A 26,816-nucleotide genomic window follows, 5' to 3' on the forward strand; every position below is an offset into this window, starting at 1 on the left:
CCAGAGCACCACGAGTGCTCATAGAGCCGCGCCAGGGGTCCCGCAATGACCTCGGCCATAATGTTACTCACCTTATGATAAGTATGATCCTTTGATATATGTTATCCACCCGAATTACTGGTTTAACACCTCATGCACGTGAAATGAAATTATTTTGGGCTGGCAGCATCTATGGAGCTGCACTTTTGGGCCAGGTACAGATACTACACTTTTACTGGTGTGAATGATCTGAAACCAGTCAATACCCATAACAGAACCAAAGTTCAGCACACATGGGCTTGTTTAAAAATGGCAGAATCCTCCTCCACCAAAGGGCAAATGTGTGTTTTGCTTGCTACCGAGCTAAACTGCTTACAAAAAATTGTGCAACTTAGAACAAATCTGCCTTGCACTTTTTGAAGGTCTGTACCTAGTCTTGATATCCTTATGCCTCCCATTCACGGACATAAAATGCAGCTCACTGCTTTTGGCAACACTGAACCTTACACCTACAGAGATGCAGCAATAGGGAAGAGTTGCAGCCATAGGGCTTGGTTACAGAATCTGTGTACCACATATTTAAAAATCAGAGTTACTGAAATTTTTTTTTCTTCTTCAAGAGACTGTCTACCATGGACCCAAGTTCCAGACCTGAATGTTAGGAGCAAGGTGCAACTTAAAGACTGAAGTGCATCTCTACCAAAAGTGGCATCTGATCTGGGATGAGTTTACTCAAGACTCTCAATTTTAACAATATCAGCAGGTGGGCTTGTGAGCCTTGGCTGTCATAAGAGGAGGATCGTATCTAAGAAGAAGCCTAGCTTTATATCCCCTCTGGAACAGAACATAATGTATTTATTGTTCTTTTTCCTGTGCAAAATGTGTCTAGTTTGGGGTATTATTTCTTCTAAAATTTGTAATTTTCTTGCATTTCCTATTGGCTCAGACCAACAAGGCTACCACACATACATCCCTGAAACATGGAAGATGCTGAATTTTAGCCAATTTTGGTTTATAAACTTAACTGCTGAACAAGAAAGATTACTATACCTCCCTGCCATCTGACACTACCAGGGAAGAAATCCTGCTTGATCTACACAAAGAAGAAGCTCACAAAGAGTCTCTCATGGACCAAGGAGGATAGTTTTCCAGCTTCTGCTTCCTCTGTGGAAAAATGAAATTTAATTTTCTACATATCAGGACTTTTTACCATCTTGAATTTTCCATAAGCCTGATGAAGGGCACATATGCCCAAAAGCCTGCAGAAAAATATATTTTTTTGCAATTTCTCATTTGGTCTGATAAAAGGTATCATTTTGGAACCAAGAATTCTAGATTTTTGCATTTAATTTCTTTTGTAAATTTGAGTTTTTGTTTGTACCTCTGAAAATTATATGACAGCTTATCTGTTAAGACATTTTTGCAAGCCTAGAAGATAGCGAGCCATTAATGTGAATGCAATTTGATGATGCGTGAACTAGCTTCTGAGATGACCAACTTTTTGGCAACAGTGAAGGTGACTGCACTGTTGACTACAGATGTAGGGGATGGCTGTGATGTTTCCTATCTGTGCTTGGACTGCTGCTAGCTAGCTAGAATTAAAATGCTATGCAGGATAGAGTTCTGAAATGTATAACGTGAGAGTCCTGAGGGAAGCAGAAGACTTTTTATATAAAGGTAATCTAGATAAGTTTTGCATCCTAAAGTACAGGAACCTGTCAGCATTTTGGTATGTAGTGGTATATAAAAAAGTATTCCATTGCAAACATGAAGTTGGTCCTTCTATAGATCTAAAGAAGACTTCACATGGCATTTTCAAATCAAGCAGGTGGTTTCTAGATGGATTAGGACAATTTCAATACCCTTCTATGAAGAAATGGGGAAATATAGTATGTTGTTTGATATAGTACAAGAAGCCACATGAGGAATCTGACATATGATGTACAGATGTTTCTGGAGTAGCCCAAAAATGGTTGATGAACTATATCTTGGTCTGGCAACTCTCATAGTTGATAAGCTCTCGTTAACCTTGAGATTAACATATTTTCAGTTTATATACTGGTAGCAGAGTTGTGACATTCTCTCTGCTGGTCACAAGTCCCAATGAGGTAAAGAGCCCTAGGATCAGATGAATGAAGTTGGTTACTTGCAGGAGAGAGTTCCACTAGATGAGCCAATCATCCAGCTATGGGCACATCTTGAACAGTGTGTCCCCAGTAACAAGAGGTATTTTCCCTGTCCAGGTTTCAGTGACAGAGTAAAATAAGAACTACAAAAAAAAAAAAAAAAAAAAAAAGGATCTGTGAGCCATGCTTGAGGATTAACAAGCAGGTGACTGAAGCTAGAGTTATCATCATAAGCTTGAAATTAAGCTTTCTGCATGTAATCAAGCCTAGAATTAGATACCAACTTCCATTTCTTCTTTGGGATTGAAAAGCAGAGGCATGTCTTCCAGTGCTTAAGATCATGTTGCTCCAACCTTTTGTTTAAAACATCTGTTGAAGCAGCTTTTCATGAGAGAAGTCAGTCCCTGAACAGGGTGGGGACAGGAAGCACCATGGTAAGAAGGGACTAGAATTTAATAAAATACCCCTTGCTTATGATGATTACTTGGGAGTATTAGATATTCTCTGAAAGTTATAAGAGGTAAAGAAAGCTTCACTGCTTGGAGAAGCTTTGGGGTCTGCTTCTTCCCTGGAACTAATATACAGTCAATGAGTGGAAAAAAAATCCTTTAATGAAAGGACACCAATCTGTGCAGTAAATAGTGCGCAACCCTCAAAAAAGTCAGTGTTCTGTGACAATTTTGACCACCCTTGTTATTCTAAATGCTGAAACTAAGAGTCAGAATTGCAAACAAACATTACTAAACCTGTTAAGAAAGTGGGCTAGAATCCTTGTTCTTCTGCTTTTGTAGTTGGGTTTCCTCTCTAGAACCAGGAAGATATTTTGATTTATCTTTTGATTCCCTGATCCACAGGGACTATCTGGCTTTTGCAAAGGATTGATCCACTCTTTTGAGTCTTTGCAAAACTGTCGTGGAGCAGGGTACAAGCATTGTGAAATAGGAGCAGTTGTGGCAGAGCTCACCTCCTGTGGCTATTGTGATGATCAAGCCTTCTTTTGTACTTTGAAGGAAAGGTGGACATCCTTAGAAAACCTGAACTCTCCCAAAAGAATATCAAAACACAAGAGTAATTTTTAAAGCTGTCGGGATGAGAAACTAGGATTCCTATCTTATAAATGAGGTTCTCTAGTTATCTCAAATAAAGACTCATACTTTCACAGAACACCTTAACTTAAATTTTTACTCGCTAATTTACACATCATTTTTTGAAAAAAAAGTTTTTAAATAAACTTAATCAGCTGTACTAAGTATTTTGTTCTACTTATTTCACTTTGCAAGCTAAATCTAATGATAACATTTTACCAGTGAAGTACATCACTTTTATAATAATTATTTATTGCACCAAGTAAACTTTGTAGCAAAGCACGATTACCATTATATGAAGGCATAAATTCTTGACCAGAGTCCGGCTGGCAACAGCTTGAACATTAGACACTGCTGGAGTAGCTGGTGGAGGTTCAGGTAGCAATCGCACTGGGTCATTAGGTACCACTTCGATTATTATCTTAAGAAATAATGGGGAACAACATGCTTTTCATTTATAACATGCAAGTTATTCAACAATAACTAAATAAATATGATGTATAAGCTAAATTATATTCAAAGTCTTACAATTTACAGAGCCATAATGCACACGTATACTACTTTATAAATTATGTAGTTTAAAGAAATTGGAAGTCATCTTTTAAAGGAAAGCATAAGCAAGGTATTTTTTAAACCACAATATACCAAAAATGTAGACAGTCAATGCAGATTATAACTTGTTAGTTAAAAACCACAAAAAACAAGCTTTGATAATTAACTCTGTAGTTTTTTAACCATAAAAACAAAATTACTGCTTTTCCTAAACAAAAATTGTAACAAGGTTTTTCCATCTATCAGTTAATATAAATAATTCACATGCATTATTTCCTACTACATGTGCTTTAACTATGTAATTAATCACCTGTTCACTGTTGAGTATATTTGTCTTATCTAGCACAAAACCAAACTGGATGCTGTAATTCCCCACTCTCTCTGGAATCATTTTATCCCTAAATTAAAACAGAGAACATTAAATACTAAGATTATAAATATAATGAGCAATTTAGATCTTACATAATTCTGTACTTCACATCCTGTAAAATGTTGAAACCTTTTAGACTACAAGAACCCCATAAAGAACCAGCTGCTAGAACACATATTGGTAATTTGGCTGAGGAACATATTACGTTCCACTTTTTTTTTTTTTTTTAAATAATAAAAAATGGAAAAGCACTCTTTGGAAAAGCACAATGGACAAAGCAGTCCTTTTCTACCTCTCAACAAATGTGTAGCACTGAATTTCCCTGGTTTTATTAACATGCATCACAAGCATAACATTATTCAAATCAGCATTTGAAGTATAATTGATAACTTTCCCTAATAAAGTATAACTTAATATGAGAATGACTTAACATTTTAATTAGCTATAATACAGACACACACACACTTTTTTGGATTATTTCCTCCTCTTTTTACTTCTCATGTAGCCTCTCTGGAGTAGTGTACCAGATTCATTTTTTATACTACAGCATGAGGTCTGGGAAATTGAAGGTACTGTCATATGACTACATATGACAGATACAATCCTTTTTAATAACGGGATGCAAACTGAATTAACAGATAGAGTACGTATGAAGACTGGAATGTTGCTTCATGTGCGTGGACATGTTTCTGTGGAAGAAAGGGAGAGCAAGACTTCAAGAGCCTAGGAGGCCATTGTACAGGTCTATGCCCCAGAGAAACACTGTCCAGCAACAGAAGAAGGGAGGTACTGTAGTTGAATACTGATCTTTGCCATTTCCTCAGAAGTTGATAACACCAGCAACAAAGAAAGGGGTACCTTCCACTGATGCTAGTTATGGCAATAATAGATTCCCTTCTAGCCCTTGCATCAAATGAGTGGGAAACGATGGAATGGGCAGGAGGTGAAACAATTCATGGACAGTGAAGTTGTCGCACTGTTGAGATCCTTTTTCAGTTTAATTGTAAACGGTTTCTGGCTTTATCTACTAGACTAAAAGGAAATGTCCAACTAAAATGAAACCTCTACTGTCTATTTACTTAAACCTCCCTCCAAATTAGGAGTATGCTAGCTTCAATATAGGGGAACCTAAAGGTTCCTGGGGATTGGCAAATTATTACTAAAACACCGGTACTAATCTCAAGGTGACAAATTTCTATTCTTTTCTATGGGTTCTTATACCACACACATCACCCATAGTATTTCATGGGTGTCCAAGAGTGCTTTAAAGCAATACGACTTTATGCTATCACTTGTTTGTTTGCTCCTCTTCTCCCATAGGGGAAAAAAGCATATGCAAAGCAGCCTTGTTTGGGTGAAATTTTAAAGCCTTTTTGAATATTCATGTTGCTATGTATTTGTTAGACACAGCAACTTTCACCTGACATAGGTGGTGGTGACACTTGAGAGGGCGCTTAGGTCTTGGGGAGTTCATTCCGGAGTCTCTGACAGTACTTCCCAAAGAGCCTATTTCCCACACAGTCAGGCTTTACCCTCATTCTACAAAATCAAATTGTGTAAAAGGATGGTTGCCATTAGTCAGTTTTCACGGTGAGCCTTTAGAAGGCCTTTTATATCCTCAGCTTAAGACTCTAGAATACCTTGAAGACAAACATTAAGACCTAGAACCAGCATTCCCTCTAAGCTGCACGGCTGCTCAGGTGTGCTTGGCAGTGCGGCATGAGCACGCCTGAGCAACCGCACAGCTTAGATGGAACACTGTCTAGAACCCAATTGAAAATGCAGTGGGGAACTGGTGTTTAGGACAGGTCTGATGTGCTTCCAGTGTCCTGGGCTGTTGAAAAGTTCCACATGTGCTAAATTTTCCTAAATGCTTAAGGCTTCATATCTAAGTATGCTGCACTGATGTAATCTCAGTGAAGTGAAGTGAAGATGATGTGAATAACTGAAACAACATCAATAGTCCATTGGGATGGGACAGTGTGTCCCAGTCAACTGGAGCAGATCAAAAACTTTATTTATAGATGCTGCTACGTGAGAGTTTGGTGAAAAGGAATTAAAATGTACCCCGAAACTACATGCTAAATTGAACTGTAGATATGTGATTTCTGCTAACAACTGTAACCTATTTATTGTTTTCCTCTGATCATCGGCATCTTCCCTGTCTTACTCAGGCTCAGCTTCTACCAGCTGATTTTTATTGATGAACTGATTTTTTCCCAAAAAGATTCATGTTGGTAGCATTGGCGCGGTTATACATGCTGAAGGGTTGGGAGAACTTTGCATCATCTGCAGCTTGCTAGCACGAGACCCTGACATCAGGCCAATCATCTAGTGGCTGCATATAAAAAAAAAACTGAAAGAGATTTTAACTTGTGGGACTTCACAGCTAAGGGGTCCAGTATTGGAGGTACAGTTCCCCACCACTACTAACTGGATGTGTCCTTAGGAATGACTAAAAGCATCTTAGCACATTACTGTACACTTCACAATACATGAGATGCATCTGATGGAGTCAGAAGGATACCACTACATTTCTGTTTTGTCATGCCATGCCTTTGAACAAAGCAACTCTTTTGATATTAATGATCAAAATTAAAGCAACAGTTATGTTGTTAATACTTGTTCTATTTGGAAGCATTAACTCTAAATAAGTAAGTGAAACCAGAAATTATGAAGTAAGTTTTGCTGTACCTGAAGTAAAAGAAGCCTTCATCTTTGTCATCCTTGACTTTGCTACAGGCAAATGATGTAGCCTGAGAAGGATGTAAAAGAAATTACATGCAACATACCTGAAATATTAATGGGGGCTGGACTCGATGATCTTCCAAGGTCCCTTCCAGCCCTAATGTCTAATGTCTATGAAATTAACTTACATATTACTTTTAAATAGCATGTTAAGCCTTACTAAGCATTCTCCAAATATTATAAATGTTATAAAATAACATTTAAAAAGCATTTTTAGTTGAGAAAACTGAACTGAATAGCAACAGCATAGAACAGCGCCATTAAAGAACATATGATATAGAAGCCATTTTAATATTTTTAATCCTTGTGACCCAGAGATGAGGGATATATTTAAAAACTAAACAAAATTCCATCACCAATAATGCCAGAAAAATTACAGAAGTTGAAGCAGAAGGAGAAAATGTTTTGTTGGCAAACCTCCCCAGCAAGTAAGTCTGTGGGCGGAGGGGCTGGGCAGATCAAGGCCCCAGCCCTAGCTCTAGTCCTTCCCTTACTGCTGGGGCCTTGGTCTGAACCTCCCCCCGTAATGGCAGTGAGACTGGAACAGCTGCACAGCTGGAATGGCTGGAAAGGAGCCAGGAGTGGCTTGTACAGGGAGGAGCAGTGTGTGCCCCTGGAACTGTGCGGGGTGGGGTGGGGCAGGCTGCACCTGTGGGCTGGGCTGCTCCTGGTGGAGGCTGTGGCCACGTTGAGAGTGGGACTACAGGGGGCTGCAGCCACCCAAAAATTAACTGTAGCCCCCCCCCCGCCAACACCTCTCCCAGCGCCGCCACCCAGCCCAACCGCAGTGTGGCCCTAGCTTCTGCCAGGAACAGCCCAGCACTGCCTCCATCGCTCATAGGTGTTGTAGGGCCTAGGCCCTCACTTGACCAGTGCTTTGCCCTCCAGCAATGTCAGGGTAAGACCCCTGGTTTGCACCACCTGCGTTATCTGATTGATGTTCTTGCTTGCCTGACATTAACTTCAATGTTCTTCTTGGGGGATAGTTCCTGGCAGATGGTCCGTGGGGTCTCAAGTCTGGACTTCTTCATGGGGCTCCAACTTCCCCTTTACCCCACCTGTGCCACATCCACGGTCAAGGTGTACTCTACTCTCCATATGTCTCCTTCACAGATGATACCTTCTCATCTGTGCTGTCCCACTTTTGAGGGTTGACAACCTTCTGGCAGTCAGCTCCCCAGAGGTCGTCTTTCATTTATGGACTGTGGCCTTCGCAACTAAAACCTGCCTCAATCTTGAAATGACCGCAAAGTCATGAATACTACTAACTGAAAGAAGGTCAGCATCCACTGATGGGCCCTGGGATCTTGTTCCTCAGACCCGCAGGCCCCTGGCTGGGGCTTTTTGGCTCTCCCTTCTTAAGAGCCATCTGGAGGGTACAGCAGCTCTCTGTTATGCCCCTGGCAGTCCTCTTGTGGGGCCCTCCTTTGGGTCCCTGCCCTTTCCCACCTCAGCCCCATCCGACTTGAGGCTGGGCTGTCTGGGTCACTCTAGTCAGTATGCTGGTTGTTTGCCTTGCTGGCTCATGCTGGCTCCCTGCTTTGTCTGGGCCCTGGGCTGTTGCAGCCCCATGGCCCCACATAGCCATTGTCCTGACACCTGCCACCATCCCTGGCCCTCACCCCTCCACAGAGGCTCCCAGCCACTGTGGTGGGTCTGCAGCACTCTGCTTGCTCCTCCCAGCCCCAGTGCCACCTGCTCTTCTTCCTGGACAGGCTCTGGAGTGTGCCAAAGCTTCTCCTGTGCCGCTCTCCATGTCACTTCCGAAGTCACCTTCTGGAGTCGTAGCCAAGTGTGCCAGGGTCTCCCTGGTGCTGCACCCCATGGCATTTCCCGGTCTTTTCACCCAGATACCTGCTGGGCCTGCTGGTGCCTTGGCATGTCCCTCAGTTCCAGATGAGACGTTTCTCTGCTCCCAAGCTTGAATCTTCCCACGCCACCCTCAGCTATTCCTCCAGTCACCTTTTTAGCGGCTCGCTCTTCTCTTTGGCCATGCCCCCTTTTCCTGCTTATTTGCAGGCTTAGGCAGCTCCTAAACTGCTGCATCTGAGCCTGCTGTCTTGGCATCTCACCACAGCAGCTGCCCCCACTCCCCCTGTAGTAAGTAACTGGGGCGGGGGGGGAAAGAGGCGCCTTCTCTGCCCCCTTCACACTGATGATATACGGCAGGGTGGGCAATTATTTTGGCCGGAGCACCGCTTACTGAGTTTTGGCAAGCCATTGAGGGCCACATGACAGGCAACTAGGGGCAGTTTAATATTAATTTTCTAAATATTTTAGGGGCCCCACAGGCCGGATAGAATGTCCTGGTTGGCCGCATCCAGCCTGCGGGTTGCATTTTGCCCACCCCGATACAGGGGATCAACAAATTACGACGCTATGAATTACAAGGAAAGTAAATGTTCATATAATGTAACACATATAATGTAATGGGGATGTTTTATCTTTTTGCCAATTGCAGTTTTAAATTATGACAATCATACTACTCTATATAGTACAACATAAATGAAAAAACAATGACATTTTAGAATGCCAGCACACTGGAAAATTCTCCCTGCTTGTGTATACGCACACTTAGAGACAAACTCATTTAGAATTTAAAAGGAACCCAAGCTCTACCCTGTGCTGCCACCCCCCACTAGTTAAGTCTGTGGGGAGGGAAGGGGTGGGTAAAGGGGAATTTGGAAGCCCAAGAAGCAGCCCAGGCTCACAACCCCATGGACCACCTACAGGAAACCATCCCCCCCCCCCCCCCCAAGAAGAACATAGTTATGGCAGGTGGGCAAGAGCATCAGTTGGATAATGCAGGTGGTGCAAACCAGGGGTCTTACCCTGACGTTGGTGGGGGGAAAAGCTTTGGTCAAATGGGGGACTAAGCCTTACAACACCTACCAGCAATTTTTTCCAATGAAATACGGAAATGGTAATAGACTGTCAGCTTATTTTTGTTAAATTAACAGGACAGAATCTGACCTTGGCATAATTTGATCAAATTAATTAAATTTAATACATTATATTAAGTGAATTAATTAAATCTATTCACTTAATACTTACAATCCAGAAAAGGAAATTTTGCTTAAGAAAACTAAAGAATGCCCTTCTGTGGAAATGCCTTGTTCTATATTTGCAGGATGATTGCGCGATAATACTTTTAGATCACTTACATTAGCTGATGCTCTAGTTCCACTGCTCTGTCCTTCCCACATTTTCATAGAAACCCGTGCTGGGTTAATATTTTTAATGATGTTATCATCTTCGGAAATAATACTAACCATAAAATCTGAAAAATAGATCAAAGAAAGCATTAATTTTTCTTCAAGAACAGTGTGCATAAATTAATGCAGTTATTGTCCTCATGTCTACACACATTTCTAGTTCTAGATAGATGACAAAATGAAAATAAATGAGGCTTTAGGAAATATTTAAGTTGCGGCATGGCGTTCTAATTAAACTAGACCCGCACATAGAAAAAGAACTTTATTCAAGAAAAAACTCTTTGCTCTCTATTGTGTAGCAGCCAGCCAATTATAATGCATGATCAATCTACATATTCAGGTACCTTTTAACTCCTTGTAGTTTAATCCAAACATAATTCAAATGTTTACATAAAAAAGCCATGCTACCATTCACAGATCAATAAGGAGTAGGAACTTGACCTACAGCAAACAGGAGTAGATGGGAGTGGAGGGGAGGGGTGAGAAAGCAGGGGGCAGTGGTGCAGTTGCACCCTCCTGCTGCTGCCATCAACTCTGTCCAAGCTTGGCATTCTGCACAGCCTTTATTTAGAGCTGGAGCACCCAGGCTGCTGACTGACTGACATCAGGGGGCTGGGCAGGGAACAGGCACAGGAAGCAGGGACCCACCTGCCGTTACTGCTCCCCTCACCTGACCCCGACATAGTGTGCCTGTGGGGGGGAAGGGAGCCCCAAAGCCATAGGGAGCAGCTTCACAGGTTGCCAGGCTTAGTAAGGGACAGTACTGGTGGTGGGTGGTTTTCTTCTTCCAGGACCTGCTACCTCACCATAGTCCCCTCTGGCCCAAACCAGGTGAAGAATGATGAAATCCACCTATTACCACTGCTATTCGTGCTAGCTGATGCAGGCATAAGGGAAGCCCCAGAGCCATTCCAGCCCTGCTGCAGTTGCGGGCTGCAGTAACTGACTGCATGGATTTCTGGGCTCAGTTGGGGACAGCAGCTACTGGTGGGTTTTTCCTACCAGCACCTGTTCCAAGCCAGTAAGGGACACACTAGGGGAGGGTGGAGACATAGTTAAGAGGAGCAGGAAAGAGGACCGCTTCCCCCTTCCCCTCCCCATCCAAGCTCCATACCACCACCTACAGCCACTCCTTAAAACAACCCCTCTGCTCACCAGGTGAGAGGAGTGGTTCTGGGGCTTCACCAGCACTCCAGCACCCAGGCCAATCAGGAATAATGACAAGGGGCTTGTTCTCCTTCCAGAACCTGCTCTTTGCCCTGCCTCACCCCCTGGTGTCCCCTATTAGTCTGGAAGAAGCAATTAGCTGTATAACAGGTCTGAAACTAAGTACCATAGAAGTATAAAATGTAAACAATTAAAATAAGCCTTCATCACAATATCATAGAAAAATACTATGATTAAGGCTTACTTTCTATTATATGCTTTTATATTCCATTTCTAAAACATTATATATAGCACTTGGCATGTGACAAAAATATCACCCTTCAAAATATAATCAGATATGACTGTGTTTGAGATCTGAAGACTATTCGAAAGAACTCCAATACTAATGAAAATTAACACTGGAATATAGCCAATCAAGAGCTTGTTGAGTCTTTTCTTTAATAGTAATGACTGTTGTCAACTGTCCTTTTAGAAATGGCCGCTTAATATTTCTTTGTTCTATAAAATTAAGGCTAATTTATTTAGCTCAGTTAAGAATCCACCAAACTCCTTTCTTTGCAATCTGTAAACTGGCCTGTATTGAAAGCCATGACAAACGGTCTGGGGATTATAATGATTTCATGCTTCAATTAGTGTTTAGTTATTTGCTGAACTCTTCCAGATTTTCTTCAGGATCAGAGTAGATGAAGAAGGATACCGAAGAAAGCATCATGTAATTAACATTATACAGTGTTCTAACGAAATCAGAAATGCATTTGAAAATTTTTAAACTGATTCTGTATTTCACTTGGATTTTCTACCATGGGTTATAAGCAGTTTGGGTGACTTGTGTATGTGTATCATTCTATTACGCAAATATAAAAGCATCCTTTTTACATGCAGTTTCAGTTCTCCTGCTCATGGACAAAGGTTATATAAATGGATATATGGATTAACAATCAGATCCCATTCCTAGGATGAATTTGGAACATGGTCTCAGCGTCACAGCAGCTGCATGAAAAATGGGAAGAGGACATTTGCCAGGGGAGCCTGAATTCCATTAATTTGACTAATTAAAGTGTTGCCACTAGGAAATCTGTGCTGAATGTATGTGTCCTGTAAGTTGAGGACCTAATGAGAATATGGAAAGAGTTACCATGAGAAAGCTGGTGAAGGAAATAAACGTTTAATTGTCCAGGACCCAGTAAGGGTCACCAACCTCCTTTCATTTTTGGAATAATAAAGTAAGGGAAATAAAGGTTCTTTTCTCTGAATCCCAGTAGAACTGGTTCTATGACGCTGACTTGGATCACAGGCTCTTGTGTGAGTGTGATTCTTCCAAGAACAGTCCTTGGAACCAGCCCGATATGATATAATGTGGGATAAAAGTATTGAAAAAAAATCAACAAGATAAATCATCATAAAAATAAAGTTTTTTCCAGTGGTGAAAAGCTGTATTTGAATGGTTGGTTTCCAACATTTAGGAAAAACCTGAAGGAAAAAAAACCCCACAAAAACCTTTTACTTACCAGGGAAGGTACTTCCTGCTACAAAAGAAGCAGTTTTATCATACTTAACATTCAAGCGTACGGGTTTCTCAGGGTCAGGCAGGACATTTATCTTGATTACAGGGCAATTTAATATGCCCTTGCTGTATGAGGCTTTAAGGTGTAAAGAATGTTCTCCCCTGTATACAGTAATCATATAACAAGCAGTTATAATACAGTATGTCAGTAGCGCTTTTAGAGAAAAAAACAGTGCATTGTGATCAAGGAAATAATATGCTCTCTACAATAACTTGCTTCCCTTTCAATGCATTTTTTCCTCTCAAATCTCTATTATTGATAACAAAATTATAGTAAAGACAAAATCCAAGTATATATGCAAGGTCAGAAACATCACACCTCAAAAAGCCCAGAATTTAGACTATTCCCACAACTTTAAACTGCATTATATTAAAAAATTGCATTATTGCTAATTTTTGTGCATCTTTTTGCTATGTTGTTTTTGCCAAATTCACCAATTTTCAGCATAATTTTCCAAGATCTGAACTGTTGGCAGCTTTAATTTCATTAGGACTACAAGAGGGTAGAGAATAAGGAAAGCTATTTAAAACTTCACATGAAGGAAGATTGCTCTATACTACCTCCCAGTTCCTCCCAGTCACAAGAGTAAGACTGAATACAGGTTTTCCCCCATAACAATATACATTGAGACTATTAGGTTTCAATATGCCATTTAACTTTATGAGAGAGAGCTGAGGTATAAAAATTATAAATCATTACAGTAATAATGATGTCAAATTTACCTTTGTAGTCTACTTACAATATTGTACATACTTAAAATCTTAATGACTCAAACATCAAAACACCAAGATGAAAATGCAGACACATACTAATATAAAACGTTGTAAGAGTTAACACAGTTAGCAGGTTTCTAAATCCCACCCCCAAAAGCTTTTACAGAACATGTAGCTCTGCTGGCTTTTTTCAGTTTATTGAGAATTGGATCCAACTACTTGGCCTCCATTGACCTGACTGTATCAAACCTCACTGCTCTTAAGGAGACAAGTTAGTCTCTATGGAATGCTGATGTCCTTGAAAACCAGAAAAAATTATTGCAGATAATAAGGGGAAAAAAAGCTAACTACAGTTACTGATAAGCAGGTGAGGCTTCTCCTGCCTAAAAAAAAGTATTACAAATTTCTATTTTAGGGCCTACTCTGAGCTATGAAAATAATGCTTTTTGTTTTGTTTAAATACTATACTACCACTACTATACTAGTAAACAACATTTTATTGGGTTAACTACCTCTAAGAATGCTACCAACCTAAAAAGCCTGACTGCTGATTAAAGTTAACCTAAAGGCTGGCACATTTAACATGTTTAATGATGTTAGTCCCCTACCATAGTATACTGCAGCTAAAATGCATATGCATTCATTTTTTCCTAATTAAGAACTCCTCCCTGCCCCCGAAAATATGAACACCACTCTCCCTCTCAGCAGACATAATGAATTAACTACTAAATGCCATAGAAGAGTACCTACTTACCTAGGTGCATGAATAGTAAAAACTCCAAGATTGGCCCTACCATTTTCATCTGTTTTATGTTGCTGGACTGCAGGAAGGATCTGTCAAGAAAATTAAATTTTTTAAAAATCTACAGTTACTTTACTATTACATTACATTAAAAAGTAACTTTTCTTTATAAAGGATATTTTCTTGCACTTTAAATCAACACCTGTCTTGTATTTTTGCGCTCTAGTTCTACACCTTTCCTGACTCCTCTAATTTAATAAAGATTATGAAAACAGATACATAAATGAGTTAGCAAGAGGTAAATTAAGTCAAAGATTCACAATTCATCCTAAGGTCATCAAGCTATTTAAATGACTGGTCAAATAATGCCAAATATTCCATGAATGGCCTGATGTAGATGGTAGTATGCCTCTTGATAGTAACATGGTACCAAGAGCAGGAAGGAAGGCCCGGAGGCATTAGCCCTATAGGAATTCAGGCATCCCTTCCTCTCCATACTTCCCCCCACAGCAGCTCTATCTGAATATCTGGATAAGAACATAAGAACTGTCATTTACCAAGTCAGACCACCATAGGTCAATCTTACCCAGCATCCTGTGTAACAGTGGCAGATAGAGGATGCTGAAATGGAGGGTGAACTGGGTATATGACCAGGGTTTTTTCCACTGTTCCTCTCTCACTTGCAGTCTCAAGCATTTAAGGTCTAGGAAGTTCTAATTCAGAGGCTGTATCCCTAAATCCCATGCTCAATAGCTACTGATGCCCCTTTCCTCCAAGAATTTGTCTAATCCTTTGGATGCAGAGCACCTCCCTCTATATTCAGGGACAGGCACCTTAGGTCTGCTCCTTTCTTGCTAAGTTCCAGGGCTGGGACAGAAGTTGCACATAACTGATCAGAAACTAGTTCAGATGTGTAACACAACAGAAGTTCAGTGCACATAAACCACTTTCAAAATGGCTGAAACCAGTTTAAGATAAACCTGGATGGATGTAGTATCAGACTTAACTGATTCAGGTTAAATCAGCGTATTGAACTTCTGTCCCAGATTGCTTCCAGATTCAAGTCCCCCAGAATCCCAGGTTGCTTTGCACCTGCCCTGCAAAACCGATCTCATGGGGTGGACAGGCTAGCTTTGGCCCACACTGTCTGCTGCAGTTGAAGTGGGAGGTGTGCTTTAGAGCCAACTGACTTCTAGCCTGGGCCACTGTAGGCATGCAGCTGCATTTCCAGAATCAAAAGTGAATGTCTGTTCACTTGTTTATCAGTTCAATCTACGCATCTTAGACTAACCTGCAAAGATTGAATCAATTCAGCCTTGGGCTTTTTGACTGTCTGTACTTAGCTCAGGAGAACTGAAGAGGCTCCTCTACACTGCTGGTTTGGTGCCCTCTACTGGCTAGCCGCTGTAACTGCAAAAAGCTGCATTCAGTAGCATAAAAAAGGGAGCCTTTGAAGTGGCGCTGGTTATACAGTCCAAGAACTACCCTATGAACCCATTGTGCTTGCTGCAAGAAGGAAGCCTCTCCCCTACCTCCATCCACATGATCTGTGAGATATTCATACATTACAGAGTGTTACAGAAGCTAAAATCATTTGTGTGAAACCTGTTTTACTAGATATGAACATGGAAAAACTGTTGAAGTTAGTGTAAGCCAAAGCTTTTTCTTCGGGAAATGATTTGCTCTTGGTATTCCAGCACTCGTAACTCCTAAAGCAGCAACCTTGTGCCAACAGGTGAGACACTGGACTTGAGCAAAACAACAACCACGCTTCAAAAGGGGAGGGAGAGCTGCTGCTGCTCAGGAACCGTCAGTTGCTGTTACACTCTAAATGCTTTGTGCACACAGCCTGTAACACCACAAATGAATTAGATCACCCCAACTTTAACCCTGGATTAAGCATTTATATGGATACAGGCTCCTTTACCAAGCAGTTAGAGCTGTGCAGCTTGGAGCAGAAACTCCCCCTCCCCTTTTAAAATTTTTCCACTTGAACATCTGTCCATGCCTCCAAGGTAAAGGCTACCTTGGCAAAAAGAGCAGTTCCAGAAGCAGTCCCCAATAGCAATGTTTTATGAAAGTACAGACTGAACTTTAAGAGCAGTGCTACAGATCTCAGAGATTTGTATATTCCTAAAGGAATATAACAAATGTCTAAAGGAAGCTAAAGATGCAGTCTGAATTGTGGTAGAGTGAGATTCTATCTAAAGGGAAGGATCAGGTTTAGCTGCTCAGTAACAGACTGATGAATTCTGTTATCCATTTGGATGACATCTGGGAAAAAGACTCCTCTCCCCTCTTTACCCTTTCAGCACAAAACTGAGTACTCTTGAGGAAACTCTAAACAAACAAAAAGGCTGTATTCTTAGAACTTCATAAAGTGTATCATTTTCTTTCAGGATGGCTGAAATGACATTTGGGGAAGAAAACAGATAAATGAATGGTTTGAGTTGTATAAAAAAAAAAAAATCAAAACTACTTTAGGAAGAAAGCTTAGGTGATGTCTAGGAGAATCCTTATCTCTGGGAAAATAATATATGGAGGACTACTCATTAAAGCTTGAATTTCTCTCTAACCACCGTGGAAAAAGGATGAAAACAAATGACCCTGCATGTGAAGCAGTAGTCCATTAGACCTGCTAATACCATATTAAGGTCCCATAATGGAAAAGGTTTCCTGACTTGAAAGAAAACATGTACTTAGAGTTGTTAAAAACCATAAAACCTGCAAAGTATGAAAATACTATGCCAGATTCTGAATTTGTAGATGATAGGCAAATACAGCTGCTAGAGAAAATTTGGAGAATCTAGCTGATTTTCATCATAGCAGAAAATCCAAGGTGAATAAAATGCCCAGTGGAAAGGATGCCATATGGTACAGTTAGGTCCAAATAATGTCCTTATTTGACATTTTACTTGACATTTCCTCTATTAAAATAGTTTGGACATTGTTGCAAGATACAGACATGTTAAGTCTGGGTGAAGTATTTTCCCTTCATCTTTGGGAGTATATTTAAGAGAGAAGATAATGATACTGGAGTATGAACCATACTCCCAACAGGTCTAGAAACTGACTGAATGGGGGACACTGGCACAATTACTATGATTACTGAATCTTTCAGAATTCAGAGAATAAGATTTTATGCATAAAGGAGGCTCACTTTAGATCAGTCAGAAAAGCACTGGAGAGAGTGCCCAGATTTCTGACTTACTCTTTAGCAAAAGATGCTGCAATAAAGTTTTAGTTTGCTACAAAATCTTTTCCATAGTAGTAAAATTATGACTAAGCCTTCTCTATTTTGATTGTAGGTTGACAAATATCTGTTTGGATCAAAAAGACATTGATTTGGAACCAGGAAAAGATTTAATTTAGATTCTTTCTGGAAGCTAGCAATGTGTGGGGTCTATTTCTTTATATAGGAATGCCAGCCAGGACTAGGTACAGATGTTTAATGTATGACCTAACAGTACTCTAAGCTATGACATAAGCATTTATTTCTTTACTTGTCATGTCAATAGTTTTGTTGGTTTTAAAAGGAAGTTTACTTAGCTCTTACTTGAAAATTTCCACTCCAGATTTTTCCCACCCCTACAGGTAAAAAATGTTTTCTTTTTAGCCAGAATTAGGACCCATTTGCTCTCTTCACACATCACATTAAGACTCAGGAAAAGTATGTACATATACAAACACAGAAGGAAAAGAGTTGTTATGAATGGACAACAAGAGCTTTGAACTGCCTGAATATTGTAGCTTTACACTGATGATATGTGAGATTTTAGGGAAAGAAGGTATAACTCTGGTTCTTTACTGGTGAAGCTGCTACTAAGCCAAGCTTTTAGTTCCCCAAATTTAGGACATGTCTTTGAATTTCTATTAAACATTTTAACACTTGGTTTTAATCAAAATTAATCATTTGGATTGGATGAGAAGATGTACACAGGAAATTATGCTTGTAATTAAAGATATTGCATTTATTTATTTAATGGAAATATTGATTAATTTGCATCCACTGGTTTCCTGTTCTGATGGAGTCATGCAGATTTTTGGTGATACTTATTTACAGTACAGAAGTAGTATCCTACCCATCCTGCAATTGTGCGAATAGCCAACTAAACAGGCCTGAGAGATGTCAATTAGCTTCCATGCATGTATTTTAAAAGACAGCTAGTACGAGCCATCTTTTTGTCAATAATTAGGAGTCAATCTGAATTTAAGACAGAACTTTTTGTTTACTGTACACAAACCCCTCTCTTTGCAATGGTGCAGCCATGTCCAAAATTGAATCCTTATGTGCCTCTGATTTGGGCACAGACTACCAAAAATCCTTCTCCTGCTGTAATATGGGGCCAGTCTATTCATAATTCCCTCCTCCAGACTCTGACTCCTTTTTCTTTGGAAATTTATAGGTTGTGCACCAAGAAAAGTACAATTCACAACCTGCAGAGGTTTAAAATTTGAACCTGGTTGAACTGAGATTCACAGGCTGAAAATTAAACAGGCATAACTTCTACTATTTCTGTGAAGACTTGTCCCGGGAAGCCATGTAAAAGGCTATTCTACATGTCCAGATATGCTCCAGGGTGAAGGAAAACAAGTGAGGCCAGAGAGCATTATGAATACTGCTGTACAGAAGAAAAATCTCAGCAAACACTTTGGGCAGGGTGGACAGGCAAAAGCGACAAGGTTTACAGCAGGGATTGACAACCCCTGGCATACATGTAAAAGCCTGGCACGTGAGGCCATTTTGCTCAGCACACCACAGCTGGCTTGGGCTCTGGGCATCTGCTGCTGGCTACAGAGCCTGGACTGCTTGTAGCAGGAAGTGGGAAGGCTGCAAGCCCTGCTGCAAGCAGCCCATGCTCTGTGGCAGGCAGCAACGGCCTGCCCAGAGCACAAACCCAGCCACTTCCCTACCATAGCCTCGAGACAAACATGCAGCCACTGCTAGCTGTAAGAGCCCGGGCTGCTTGCAGCAGGTGGTGGGCAGGCTGTAACCAGTGCACCGGGGTCTGGAGCTCCAGTCTAGCTCCATGGCTGGCAGTAGCTACACAGCTACATCAGGGTGCATGGCAGGGAAGGGGCTGGGGCAGCGCCACCAGAACAAGGATTGGGCCCCTTGGAGCTCCCCCACCATCTGCCCCGGTACGCCAATATCGTATGAGTCCAGTTTGGGGTGCTTTTGGCACTCCACCTAAAAAATGTTGTTGATCCCTGGTTTAGAGCCCCATTTTTGTAATGTTTGCTCATTAACAATATACATTATTTCTTTGTGAAGCAAATGTTTGTTTTAGTCTTTGAGGCTTGGACCTTCTGGAGTTTGCCCTGAACAGGCTGAAGGGACATTTCTCTGTGAGAACCCTCATGCTCCTCCTGATCAAGCCTCCCATGACAAAGTCAAAGCTTTAGGAAAAAGGAGAGGCCTCAGCATGACCTACTGAATCAAAAGCCCTATTCTCTACCAGCTTCTGACAGCAGGACATAACTTCTTCTCAAAAGCTTTGAAAAGCTCCTCCTAGACCTAGTTCAGTGCTTACAAGCTACCTCTACTGCTGTGGAAGGCCAGGGATCCCTCTACTATCATCTCTCTCTAGTGGAATTAGTGGATTAGAGCCTCAATTGTCAGCTGAGAAGTCATCAGGGAGAAGGAAGAGAGGAGCTAAGGTTGAAATAGAGTCACAAAACAAATTAGTTGGGAGGGAATGAGCCATCAACTTACTCTATCAAGAACAGAATTTTTGGTGGCCTGAGTTGAAAGGAGGTATGTAGTTCTGGAGCCTCCAACAATAACATTGGACTACCTCCAACTGTACAGATGAGAGATATTACACATTTGTAACAAATGAGAAGTTGGACAACAGAAAAGAACATCTAAAAACAACATAAGCAAAACTATTGGACAAAAAGAGGATTAGCCAACTTCATGTGGACCACAGTATTAATCAAAAGATTACTCACATTTTATATTACTTCTATAAGCACTTGTGCTGGCTACTACACACTGAGCTCCCTTCCCATACATACCTCCAAAATCTCTCAGTGGCAACCATAGTTATGTGTAAGCAATTACTAAACTTGTTCCCCTTCATCCCCAGTGCAAAGAGCCATAATAGACTAATTAGAAGTTAGATATAAGGAAGCCAGAGTTTAGGTTGCCTAGTAACTCCATGTTAATGATAGGCAGAGCTCAACAGACCAGCCTGAGAACCACTGGACAAACTTAATGGCTATTCTTTATTGTTTAGGCCAGACTGCTTTAAATGAGAACCTGCAAATTAAGATAAGAAGAAAGAGACAAGGGAGACGTTGCAGGAAAAAAACAATGAAAGCCAAAGGAAAAAAAAAAGTTAACTGGATATTATAATGCATTAATTTTAATAGCACTTCACTATTTCCTCAAACTTAAAAAAGGAACCTGTGATGCGTAGAATTATATATTATTAGCGTAAAAGAATACTCTACTTCATTATTCCTTGATGCTTACTTTTAGGGGAAACTGAATACAAGTGGAGAGAGGTGATACAGCTATGGCTTGGTATTTATTTAAGAGCTCTGATATACAGAAGCTCACTGGATATCTTCTAAGGTTTACCTTTACGATGTTTGCCTTTGTAAGACTGATTTTGACATTTGATTCAGGAGATGGGTTTCCCCACTGATCACAGAGCTGAACTATAAGAGGCTTCTGCAGTTCTCTGCCATTAATCACTGAAATAGGCTGTAAGAAAAACAAGTACACATTTTACTTTATTCTAAACAAAACATTTCAAATACTCATAATGGGGGAGAGATCATCCATGATCAAACAACCAATTATGATGCTACACTTCAGAACTCCAGATCAGCTGGTGTTTCCAGAGCTGTTACCATTCAAACATTTTCCTGATGTAGGGTAGGAGCTGTTTTTTACTATCTTAGAAAAACAGTACATCAGAAGTAAAAGCAAAAATAAGAGAAAGCAGGACTGCCAACAAGTGCCACTGATCAAGGAAAAAATTCTTTCACATAGGGGTAAGGTTAGCTAGGATGCCAAGCAACAAACCTAAATGGTCTCCAAAGTCCATATACAAGAGGAATAACTCACTACTTGCGAGATAGGAAGAGTAAGATATAGTAAAAGCTGTATGAACCGGCATTTTACTAACTGGAATACTCGTAACCAGAATTTCCAATATCCCCCAATATAAATCCAGACTTTAGCAACTGGAATCTCAGCCGAGTCTATATGGCATGTGCATCAAATATTTCTGTTGTTTACATTAGTTAGTGACACTGCTGACAGACAAGCTGCTGGGAGCCCTTCTAGTTGATATGTGCATAGGTGGAGGGAGAAAAAAAATTGGGGAGGGGGACGGAGGGAGGGATCTGCGCAGGGCAGGGCAGGCTGCTGTGGGTTAGGGCCAGGTCAGTGCTGGGCTCCTCCCAGTGCGGGTGCCCATGCTGCGCTCCTGTCTTCCTTGATAGGTATAACTCTCAGATAACCAGAATTTTTAGATAACTGGCACCTCTTTTGCTGGCTAGCAAAGCTTTTACTATTGTTTGAATAACAAGATAATCTGGAACAAAGTGTCATTAAATTTAAATGCAAGTCTTAGTAGATATATTTGTAAACCAAATACTACTTTTAGAAGTCAGCTGATTTTAACCTGGGGTGGGAAATTATTTTGGCTAGCCAGCCACGTAATGAGTTTTGGTGAGCTGTCAAGAGTTGCAAACAAAATCTTTCAGAAGATATCATTTAAACAAAATATAGATTAAAAAAAACAAACCACATACTAAAAATCAAACATCTACCATACCCTATTTTAATTTTATTTAAAAAAATAATTTTTGTCGTGATTTTTGTGTAGTGTATATAGAGGTGTGTGCATCATAGCTCAAAATGTCTTACTCTTGTATATTGTGCATTCTGGCATGTGTGTGTGGGGGAGAATGTGTGTGTGCATGTGGGGGGCTCCTCACATGCTAGGTTGCAGGAGCTGGCCGGGCGGCGCAAAGGTTGTGGGCAGCAGAGGTCGACCAAGCAGGGCGGTACAGGAAATACTGAATATTTTATGTTGAAAATGTAACTTTTAATGTTTCTTCTTACACTCCAAATTGCTCTGGACTTTTAAAAAATAAAAGGCAAGAAAGCTGCTGAATTCAACCCTTTGGATCAGAATTAAAAGAAATAGACTAACCTCTTCTAACTCTGGCCAGTCCACAAGGTGCAGTTTGGCTGGAGGTCCAGCAGTCAAATTTATTCTGAGGAAATCAGAAAACTCACGCCAAGCAAAACATAATTCTTTGCTTTCAGGTGGACCTGGTTTAAACTTAATACCTTTTACTGTAATGGTTTGTGTACTGTCCTATTAAGAAATATAACAACATCTGATTAATAAAGGCAAATGCAAAATATACTTTGATTTTTAATATATAACATAAGATGTCATAATATTTATGTATATTACAGGAACCTGTATTTTTTGTACAGTCTAAGACTTCAGCTCAATTCACCATCAGGTCCACAAATGGACTGAGGATCTCCATCTGTTAAACCTTAATTACCAACTATTGATTTACTACAATGAATACAAAAAACTTCCTAAACCTGTACACAAATGAAGCCTTACAGAAAAAGGAATTCTCTCATATAACTGAGGCAATATAAAACAAAGAAATGAGAATGCTCCTAGTAAACATAGGAGTAAATCAACTTATTTTCAGTGCAAGTCCTAGTACAAACTCATCTGGTCTTACAGGCTAGATGAGTGGTAGGGCTCCAGTCTGTGGGCTGGAGAAGACCCACAGACCAGCCCTACATCCTGGTTCTGCAGAAGGGCCCCAGAGCTGCTGCTATGGGGCAGTGTTGTACATGGCAGCCACTATACCATTCTACTTCGTTGCACCGTGCCATCCAGCACGCCCTGCAGGCTGCCTGTGGGTTACTCTGACACCCACCGGCAGCAGCAGGGCCAGATGAGATGACTCTATGGGTTAGATCCAGCCAGCAGACTGTGTCTTTGATACCCTTGTACTAGCATATGTAGCAGATACACCCCCCCCATATACATACACACACACTTTTTTTTTTTTTAAACCAAACCTCCCTACACTCAAAACCAAGAGCACTGAATGAGAAAGTTGCTTAAAAATGAACTGGCAACTAGAAAGAAGAGGAAAAGATTTAAAAAAAAAAAAAGTACCTGCCAAGTCATTTTCACATTTGATTTATCAAGCCCACTCCCAGAAATCCCCAAGGAATTTATACAAGAGGCTGCAGTCTGAATCTGATTTCCATACTGATCTGTAACCATTATATCTATGAAAAAGAAGAATGAGTATTTTACAAAAACAAACAAACAACCTGTAGTTGTCTTGAAAAGAACATGGTACATAGTATGAATATGTATATAGTACAAATGTAATATTTATAAATAGGTTTGGAATCCTGAAAAATGCATTCATTTACTATGTCCATACCAGACAAAACTCCTCTTTCCTCATTCACAGAAGATAGTCTTTTACTTGCTATACAACTAAGATAAATCTTTCAATAATGTGGTAACCTGCTAGAACACTGACACAACCAGCTACTATACATTTTTTTTCTTGCCTCAGATAAGAGAGTTTTAATTTCATAACTAACTATAATTTCTCCAAATGTCCTTAGTATTTCTAACCTGTATAAACTATTTAAGGAGATACTGTACAGTTCTGATTACAAGTCTACTTTCTTTGCTTCTGAAAGAACCATACAAATACCTTTTACTTGATGATTTGATTCTCCTGTGGAATTGTGTAACGGTAAAGCCATTGGTAGTTACACCAACTTGCTTTCTGGAAAGATGTTATTTTTCCTAAAAATTTACCCGAAAGCATGAGGTCAACTTGTAAGTGGAAAATGCAGCGTTATTATCTCATGTTCTTAGAGCACCTTGAGGTAATTTTAAACAAATCAGCAATTTAAAATTATATTCATACTACAGAAGATGTCACCAGCATCTAACAAATTAATATAATGTAGTATTAAGATGGCAGTCTTTGGTGTCAACCCACAGAATTCCTTGGATACAAACATTTGTAGTGCTAAAGGCCAAGGAAACTTAAGCCATCAATATCTGCATAATGCTGTCATTGCAGTAAGTTAAAAGCTATGTAAACAACCTGATGAGCACTGCAAAACCTGATCTCCCAAAGATGCCTCTTATACTTACAAGTAAACAGCCTTAGCTGTCAAGAAAGGCCAGATTTCTTAAATAAGGACTGGAAAAAATAATCAAATAACAAGTTCTTTCTAATAATAAGAGAAGGAATGTCAAGTAGGCTAGAAATTCACATTTAAAGCGAATTTTAGTAAAAGATGATTGTAAACTTCAAAACATTTTCATTTTTAGAGAACTTCTTTTCCATAACAGGAACATAAAGATCATGCAGATACTTCACACTATGTAGTAATTTATATAGATAAGAGAACACTGAATTGTTATAAAACACAGTTGTTATTAAATCCAGCAATGAAATGTAGGTTCTGCAAGTACATACCAATTTCACTCTGCAGTTCTTCACCCATCTGCATGGTATTTGGCCCTTTTAATTTGCACTTAATATGTTTGGGTTCATCTGGAAGTGGTCTGGATTAACATACAAAAATTGGTTGACAGAAGTTCCAAATATACAGGCAAAGATTACATCACAGATCACAGAAATTAATATTTAGCAAAGAACAGATAACCTAGTAACAACAGACAAAAGGCAATTTAGAAGAGCACTTGTAAAACATTTGTGCCCCAAGTTTTTTCCCCACTGTCTTACTGCTTGTCCCAAGAACAGAGAGGTTGCCTTGGGATAAAGTCCTTATCCCCACAAGCACTAGCTACACTGCCTTTATACTGTACCCCACAGCTTCAGCAAGCAAATCTCTGTCAGCTCTAGGTGGCCTCCCTTTTGTGTTGTGGAAGGTATTTTAGGTCAGCCACTCCAAAGAGTGAGCTAACCTAAAATATCATTCACTCAGAGATCACTATTTCCATAGGAAACCAATAAGGTGATAAACAGCAAAAAGATGTATGTAGAAAAAAAGAATTACATAAGCAAAACTGATTTTACATTTGAAAACAGAAAAATAAAACAAATAACCTTTCTTACCCTCTCATCTGGCTACACCCTAGTCCTGCCAGCATTTTTAGACTTCAGCCTTCCTGCTGATTTTACCAGTCCTGGCTTCCAGAGCCTTGGGCCCGTCTCCAGTTTGGGGAAAAATCCAAAAAACCCCAAGCCAGCCCCCCCATGAGTACTATATCTACATTCTCACCAGGATCCAGAATGCTTCAGAAACTTCCCTCCCTGGGACATCTGGCATTCCTCTGGCTGATGGGCCATTTCTCTAAGATGCCTTTGCTACAGAGGAGTTAATTTCCTCTTTGTAGGCAGACAATGCCTCAGATGCCCAATCCAATGGGAGTGCAATTACCCTTAAATACGCATTACTCCCTTCCTTAGCTAAACCATGGCCAAATTTATGAAGATAGAGACAGAATAACATAATCTATACAATGATAACAGTAATATAAATAGATACAGCATGTGGGCTTTTGAACAAAACTGCACATGCCATATCAGTAGAACACAAAAAAGAAAACATTCACGACACTCCACAAACCACCCAAAAAGGTGTTCTGAGGACTAATTCATTAAAATCTGAACACTGCTCTGAACCTACAAAGTACTAGAAGTACTCACTAGGGGCATCTACATATATGCTTTACTGAACTGACTAATTAGCTCTGCAGTAAAACGTCACCATCTACATGTGTGGCGCTATTATGCTGGAGTAAAACTAATTAACTCTACCAAAGGATGGTACTGCCCAACACAAGTACTAGCCTACACCTGGAGTTATTTAGTGTGCTGAAACACATGCAGATGGTGACAGGGGCTGTTTGGGGCATGAGGGTGCCACAGGGTGGCTCTGCACTGTAGCACCTTCATGCCCCAGCCAGCCCCTCCACAGTCTACTGAACCAGGGTGGGGCAGCTGCAGGCTGGCACGCTAAACCCCTGAGCACCCAGCTAGCTGTCTCACCTCACCTCAACATGCTGTGGTATCGAGTACATGTGTAAATGCTGTATGTGGGAACAAAAAACTCCAGCGTGAACCATGCTGGAGTTTATTCAGCTGTGCTAATTGCAAATGTAGATGCACCTATTATCATTTAGTTAAGCACTCAATAGCCAGCTGCATACCTCAATTTACCCTTTGATGATGGTAATATTTCTCTTTTGTTGTTATTTTAACAAATAGGGGTCTAATGCTTATGAACAATTCTGTAATTTGGGCAACTGAAGCTTAGTAAGAAATTTTTAGACACCTTTCCTATAAATTGATTTATATTTGGAAGTGATTACCACGCTACCTAGTAGCATAAAAAAGGTTGAGGGTTCTTCATATGCACCATGTTTTTCTCTACAATCACTATTTGTACATTAAGACACAATAACAAAACTTCTGCAATCTTCTGCTCTTTTATTAAATGCTTTCGTATCTTGCCACCCTTATGAGAATACTGGGTTTTTAAA

The 26,816-nt window shown here is 40.2% G+C and overlaps 1 protein-coding gene across 1 annotated transcript in view; it reads right to left on the reverse strand.

Moving 5' to 3' along the window:
- Positions 1-26,816, reverse strand: part of SMCHD1 (structural maintenance of chromosomes flexible hinge domain containing 1) — a 130,921-nt gene that overhangs the window by 18,336 nt on the left and 85,769 nt on the right. The window contains exons 27-36 of the mRNA XM_019546670.1: positions 24,784-24,872; positions 23,445-23,560; positions 22,440-22,607; positions 20,852-20,977; positions 14,275-14,354; positions 12,751-12,908; positions 10,025-10,140; positions 6,807-6,868; positions 4,053-4,140; positions 3,480-3,611 (exon numbers count right to left, since the gene is read on the reverse strand). Of these exons, the coding sequence (XP_019402215.1) occupies positions 3,480-3,611; positions 4,053-4,140; positions 6,807-6,868; positions 10,025-10,140; positions 12,751-12,908; positions 14,275-14,354; positions 20,852-20,977; positions 22,440-22,607; positions 23,445-23,560; positions 24,784-24,872 (1,135 nt within the window). The remainder of the gene's footprint in view (positions 1-3,479; positions 3,612-4,052; positions 4,141-6,806; positions 6,869-10,024; positions 10,141-12,750; positions 12,909-14,274; positions 14,355-20,851; positions 20,978-22,439; positions 22,608-23,444; positions 23,561-24,783; positions 24,873-26,816) is intronic.

This window comes from Crocodylus porosus, unplaced genomic scaffold (assembly GCF_001723895.1).
Source record: "Crocodylus porosus isolate Cpor-Errol unplaced genomic scaffold, CroPor_comp1, whole genome shotgun sequence".
In the NCBI taxonomy this organism is placed as follows: Eukaryota; Metazoa; Chordata; order Crocodylia; family Crocodylidae; genus Crocodylus; species Crocodylus porosus.